Consider the following 6,603-nt stretch of genomic DNA (forward strand, 5'->3'; position numbering starts at 1 on the left):
CGACCTTGTGGAGCAGGATCAACTAATTAAGAACTTGTGAATTTCATGGAGAAAGCCCAGATATTTATCTAGTAGTAGGGCTATGCCTGAGGAGTAGGGGGTCCAGAAACAGGCTTGTGGGGGTGAGGGAAAAGGAGCCAGAATAACCACAGAGAAAAAGAGAACAACAAATGCTAAGATACAGTACTAGAGAGAATAAAGACAGGTCCAGGCCCCCATTTTGGAGACACTCGACCCAACTAGGTGCAAGTATTATGTACTAGAACCATGCCATGGTTCTTAATGTGTGCTTGATTAAAACTAAAGCTGTGCCTCTTCTACACACGCACCAACACGCTAACAGCGTTTGTTCTAACAGCCTTGCTGGGAGCAGTACGTGTGTTAGTGTGGATGTGTGAGGGTGTACAGACGTGCTTGCCTGCTACCTCAGAGCCAGAGGGGTTTTCATTAGATTCAAACAGCAACTGACTCTCCAGGGAAGCTCCTGTTCTTATTTGATAAGGGATGCTCTTTTATCACACATGAAACTGCATGCAGTGATCAGACAGGCAGTGTGCATAGCTGCCAACCAGAGGAAATATATTACAGCAGTGCATTGCTACTGCAGTTGAAGATAGGCCGAAAAATGGCCAGTTATGGAAACCACAGGAGCTGGAACTTCTAGTGATCCACAGAAAAATTATGCAATTAATATACTTGCTTGAGCAGTTGGGATATCATGTTATTTTTCAGAAGATGAAGCCACTATGGTAAAACAGAGTGGAGAGGACATCTGAGGTACTGGGGCTTGCAAATCTAACAAAGTTGACACTCTTCCTTTCAAAGAACTTAGTTATTCATTCTCTGACATAACAACAAACAAACAACACCCCCAAACTTAAACTTTAGTGGTCTAAAGTATAGCTCTTCAATGGCAAATAAGTTGGATTTTCCTTCCTTTCAGGAAAAAAAAATCTTTTTACTTTCTAGGGCAAACCTTTTTCAAGCTAATTGACATCTCAGAACTTCAAAACACTCAGTCAATCTTCAAAAATCCTACAAACATGAAAGTGAATGGCTTGGTGACCTCCTTCAATACTGGTCTAATAGGTCATCGAGGAACATTTGGCATGCTGAAATGTCAATAGTCTCTTTTTTCTCTAGTGAGAAATTATATTATCTCTAGAGCCTTTTTTTAAAATAATATTTCCTCTGTATTCTCAGCTATGTTCATGTTTGACCAAAGTATTTTATTACTTCCCCTTCATTACTCAGCTGTAGCTCATAGACATGATACAAATTTTTGAAATGAGATGTTAATCCTTTTCATCTTTAAGTCCCCTTTTCTCCCTCTACTAAACCATGTTTATTATTAACCATACTAACTTCCAGGTGCTACCACATGCAGCTGAATACCAACATTAAACTAAAACCGACAAAACCAACCTCTCCCCTCCCTTCCCACCTCCCCTCTCTCCAAACTAAGGATGCAGTAGACAAGCCTTTTTCACTCAATGGTAATATCTGGAACACAGAGAAGTGTTTTAGTTCTTACTTTTAACAGTGAGGTACATGGACTTGCTGACGTCTGCTCCCACATCATTGCTGACCTTGCAGAGGTAGTATCCACTGTCTTCTTCCAGCACATGTTTAATCAGCAAGGAGCCATTTGTGAGAAGCTGGATACGACCATTCAATGCAATTGGCTGGAACTGAGGAACCCCGGCACCTAAAGCAGGACCCCCATGGAAATAGGTTAGTTAGGAAGGAAAGCATTTCAGTCTTTTTTAAAATAAGGCGGAAACTATAGCTTCCTGTTCTGAGAGGCTCAATTCAATTCAAATATGAATGGCTTCTGACATCATCAGACAAACGGAATGGTTCTTCACCAAAACTGAATTCATTAAATGGAAAGAAGAAAGACTTTTGGAACATAACAGTAGCAGTAATTTGCTCATGTTAAAGGTAAAGGGGCAAAAGGAGCATGAAGCAGGAGTGGAAGAACCAGAAAGGGGGAGAGAGAAAATGAAGGAGATTTTCAGACCGCTCATGGGTAAAAAGGCACATTTGTTGTACATTTAGAGGCTGATAAATTATTGACAATTACAGCTGAACAGTCATACAAGTATGCATCCCTAATGCATGCACCAAATGAATTTCTTATGACTCGGAGGGATGCCTGTTGTAGTGAACATGGCATACTCAAGGGACCTCTAGGACCTTGTTTACGAAACTCTGAGTAACGTGGAAAACCACATCAGTGACTCTGTTGCTTGTTTCCTCCTACAGCTGACTGACTGATGACACATAAAATCTCTGTTCTGCCATGTTTGTAGCCAGTATTTATTTGGACTGTTAAAAAAAAAAACAAAAACAAAGAAAGAAAGAAAGAAAGAAACAAAAAGCTCAGACCACTAATCAGGCATGAGGTGCCATGTTTGGCAGTAACGTAAAAATGGAAGGTCCATAAAAAGACAGGAAGCCAAAGATTTCTGTATCAACTTTGGTTTTAAGAAAGAACCTACTTTTCCTTGGAAATAATATACTGGGTGATTTAGGGAATAGGGAACAGGATACTGCCATACTGTCAGCATGCCATACTGTCAACAGGCCCACCACAAGTTCAGGTTCCTCCAGCATTAGGGACTCTCTAAGTGTATATTAAGATATGGTTCTTCTAACAAAGGGGTTTGCAACCTGCTTTGGCAGCAGGAGATGGGATTTTTCAGGGAAATCAGAGGGTAGTCTTCTCCAATGGAATTCTCTTATACTACTTTCCGTACACAAAGTTAGTATCTGTCAGCATTAATTACTATATGCAGTTGGCTGAGTCATCCTAGGAGGAAATAAGATGAATAAATACTATGGGGAATGATTTAGTATAAAATAGCAAGCTATAACAATCTATGAATACAACATCTAGAATATTAAAAAAGACCAGACATGCATACTAAAAATCCTTCTGGCCCTGGAAGAGTTTGCTTTGGGGACTTACAGTTACACTGAAGGTCTGGTGGCCGATACTGTGAACTTAGAAATGTTAAAGGGATAAAGTTTTCACAAAAATCAGTTGCCATTGTTGATTTTTCAACTATTTTAGTCACATGAATATTCCACTTCCCCCTTTGTCTATTTTTTTTTTTCTGTAATAAGCCATTTTTCCTGTCATTTAGTTGGACGGCACATTTATGCTTCACTAACTCTACCTATCTGCAATTGATTGCCCAAGTAGTCAGATGTAAGCACTCACTTCTTATATTTCTTCACATTAAAAATTCTGGGGACAATTTGGTGTTCACAGAAGGGAAAGGGCTGATACTCCTGAGGTTAGCTACAACTGGGCAAAATTTTGTGTAGCAGTTTGCAAAGGCTTCTTACTTTTACTGCAGTTAGCACTGTTACTGCTATTACAGCTAAAGTCCTTCCTGAGCAGTGACAGCAGCTTATCACACACAACTGCATGGATGAATCTGCAAGAGGACTACATGCTCATGAATCACAGAATCACAGACTGTTGAGGTTGGAAGGGGCTTCTGGAGGTCATCTGGTCCAACCCTTTTGCTCAAGCTGGGCCACCTAAACCTGGTTGCCCAGGACCATGTCCAGGCGGTTTTTGAATATCTCCGAGGATGAGACTCCACAGCCCCTCTGGGCAGCCTGTGGCAGTGCTCAGTCACCCTCCCAGTAAAAAACTGTTTCCTTAGACAGAGCTTCCCATATTTCAGTGTGTGCCCATTGCCCCTTTAAATCTGAAGGACTTAAACCAACAGATTCTTGCTGATTACGGGGTGTCTGTATTGATCACTGTCATTATTCTTTAGAGACAGCAAGTCCATTTCCATTACCTGTCTATCTCAATGTACAAAAAAATGAACCTTCTTTTTCCATTTTTCACTGACACGAAAAGCCAATGACACTAACTTGTCTGCAGGTGTACAGATGCCCTTTCTACTCTGTTGTGGTACCTACAGATGAGGCCTGATCTGATTGCTTTACACCTGCTGGCCTCACCTCAGTAATTATTTCAGAATTTGGCATAAAACTTGCTCACAAAAAAATTATATAATGTGTCTCTTTAAAGGAAGATGTAGCATATATCCTATAGACCTGTACAGCAACTTAGTTAGATTAAATATTGAAATTGTAATCATCCATTAGCAAAATGCAGACTTCTATAAAAATATTGACCTTTTCACCTAGCGTTATTTTGGCCAACAAATGAAACCGCAGTTTGATGGCTTTGCCTACATCACATATCTACTAAAACTTTATTTGACTTAAAAACTTCAGAACTCTTAATGGAAAACCTTAAAAACAGTCACTTGATGGTATAGTGTCACTAAAATCGAACCACTATCCCTTTCTCCTTTATTGAGATGGGCTGCTTATCAATTCGCAGTTAATTACACTTCAGCTAGCTTGGCTTGGCCTTCTCCTTCAGCATGCAAACACAACAAAACAGAATTACTTCTTTTTGACCTATATTCGTAATTAAAACCCCATATACCATTGAGATTAATGGCATTTGGAGCTCTGTACCCTTCTTGCCACAAAGCAGAATTTATCAATAAAAGCAAAAATAGTCTTTAATATGAACAATTCTCTTCTCCCACCCTTTTTCTTCAAATATAATTTGGACTTAGATACTAAGGAAACAAAAAATGACATGGAGCATTACCTAAGAATTTCTCCCCAACAGCACCTAGTTTTGCTTTTTAAAGAGTTAACTCATGTAGATTGGATATAGAGTTTGGGGAGCTTGTTTTCTTGCTAAAACCAACCAGAAGACAACTGGCCAGAATACGCAATCTACAGTCAATTTAATTAAAAAGCAGTCAATTTCCTGTGGTTACTGAGGGTCAAGTGGGGCCAGTTTTAATGCTCTGTTACATGAGAAGAAAATGTTAAAGCATTATGTAAAATGCATGCTGAATTACTGCTTATGCTAATGCTACCTGACCTTTTTTCTTTGCTGAAAAGATATCATTGGCCATGTTATCATGGATTTTGAAGGGGGAAAAAAATCAGCCAAATGCTGCCGGTGAACCTTGTTCTGAGGTTTGTTCAACTAAAGCAGTATCTCTTTTCTCTCAGCCGTCCATTTCATCACTCTCCTGCTGAGGCCATAGCTAACACAGGCACACATTCACAGCTCCAGGACGTCTCTAAGGCAGGCCAAAAGTCTGTCTAGCTCAGCCTTGTGTCTATGACAATGGCCAGCACTACGTGCTTAGGGAAATGATAGAAGAACAGTATAAACATGACGGATACTTCCCTTATTGCACCCTGCCAGCCTCTGACAATATGAAGATTAAACCAGTAACTTACAGGTGAGTAAGCTGTTACTAAACCAGAATTAATCTGTACCCAGTGACCACAGGAGGAGTCCTACCTTTTGAGTACTTCCAGACAATGGTAGGAACAGGATAACCCTCTGCAGAGCAGTTGAGAATTACAGCTTTTCCATAGATCCCATCCTGGTCACTGGGCTGAACCACAAACCTGGGGGGCACTGCGGGAGGAAGCAAAAGGAGCCATGAGAATTTGTGCAACTTATCAGGTAGCTGAAAATGGTAGACCAGTCAAATAAGGAGGTACAACATTTCATAGTGGAAAGCAAAAATTAAAACCAGCTTTTTGACAATCCAGTGACATAGTAAAGTTGGTTTTACACGATTATTTACTTTCTGTGCACAATCTCAATGTATTTCTTGCCAGACACAACAAAAGCACTGGTCTTGATAGGATACAAAAATAAGTTAATAAAAATCTCTCCATAGGAAAGGTTATAAAATAGAATAACAGATGAATCAAACTGTCATGGTCAGAAAAGAAATGCTTTCTAACAAAGTGAGAGGTTTGACAGATGTCTAAGAACAACTGAAGTTTTCTATGTTTGTTTTTTATAAGTGAACTAGCAAGTTTCAGAAAAAGAATTAAATTATGTAGCACAAATAACCTTAAAAAACAACAGCTTTTAATACCAATCAAATCACTTCATATTAAAATGAGGGTGTTTGAACCATTAAGCACCCTCAGCAGGTTTGCAGGCAACACCAAGCTGAGTGGTGCGGTCAACACGCCTGAGGGACGGGACGTCATCCAGAGGGACCTGGACAGGCTTGAGCAGTAGGCCCATGTGAACCTCATGAGGTTCAACAAGGCCAAGTGCAAGGTCCTGCACCTCAGTCGGGGCAACCCCTGGTATCAATACAGGCTGGGGGATGAAGGGATTGAGTGCAGCCTTGTCAAGAAGGACTTGGGGGTGCTGGTGGATGAAAAGCTGGACCTGAGCCGGCCTGGTGCGCTCGCAGCCCAGAAAGCCAACCGTATCCTGGGCTGCATCAAAAGCAGCATGGCCAGCTGGTCAAGGGAGGTGATTCTGCCCCTCTACTCTGCTCTGGTCAGACCCCACCTGGGGTACTGCGTCCAGCTCTGGAGCCCTCAGCACAAGAAAGACATGGACCTGTTGGAGCGGGTGCAGAGGAGGGCGACAAAAATGATCAGGGGGGTGGAACGCCTCTCCTGTAAAGAAAGGCTGAGAGAGTTGGCATTATTCAGCCTGGAGAAGAGAAGGCTTCGGGGAGACCTTATTGCAGCCTTTCAGTACTTAAAGGGGGCTTA

General features: G+C 41.1%; 1 protein-coding gene across 1 annotated transcript in view; it reads right to left on the reverse strand.

Annotated features, from left to right (window-relative positions):
* Positions 1-1,534: 1,534 nt before the first annotated feature.
* LOC104077879 (Down syndrome cell adhesion molecule-like) overlaps positions 1,535-6,603 on the reverse strand; it is a gene marked incomplete at its 3' end in the record, with an annotated part of 66,442 nt that continues 61,373 nt past the window's right edge. The window contains exons 8-9 of the mRNA XM_009579278.1: positions 5,372-5,491; positions 1,535-1,708 (exon numbers count right to left, since the gene is read on the reverse strand). Of these exons, the coding sequence (XP_009577573.1) occupies positions 1,535-1,708; positions 5,372-5,491 (294 nt within the window). The remainder of the gene's footprint in view (positions 1,709-5,371; positions 5,492-6,603) is intronic.

This window comes from Fulmarus glacialis, unplaced genomic scaffold (assembly GCF_000690835.1).
Source record: "Fulmarus glacialis isolate BGI_N327 unplaced genomic scaffold, ASM69083v1 scaffold4766, whole genome shotgun sequence".
NCBI lineage: Eukaryota > Metazoa > Chordata > Aves > Procellariiformes > Procellariidae > Fulmarus > Fulmarus glacialis.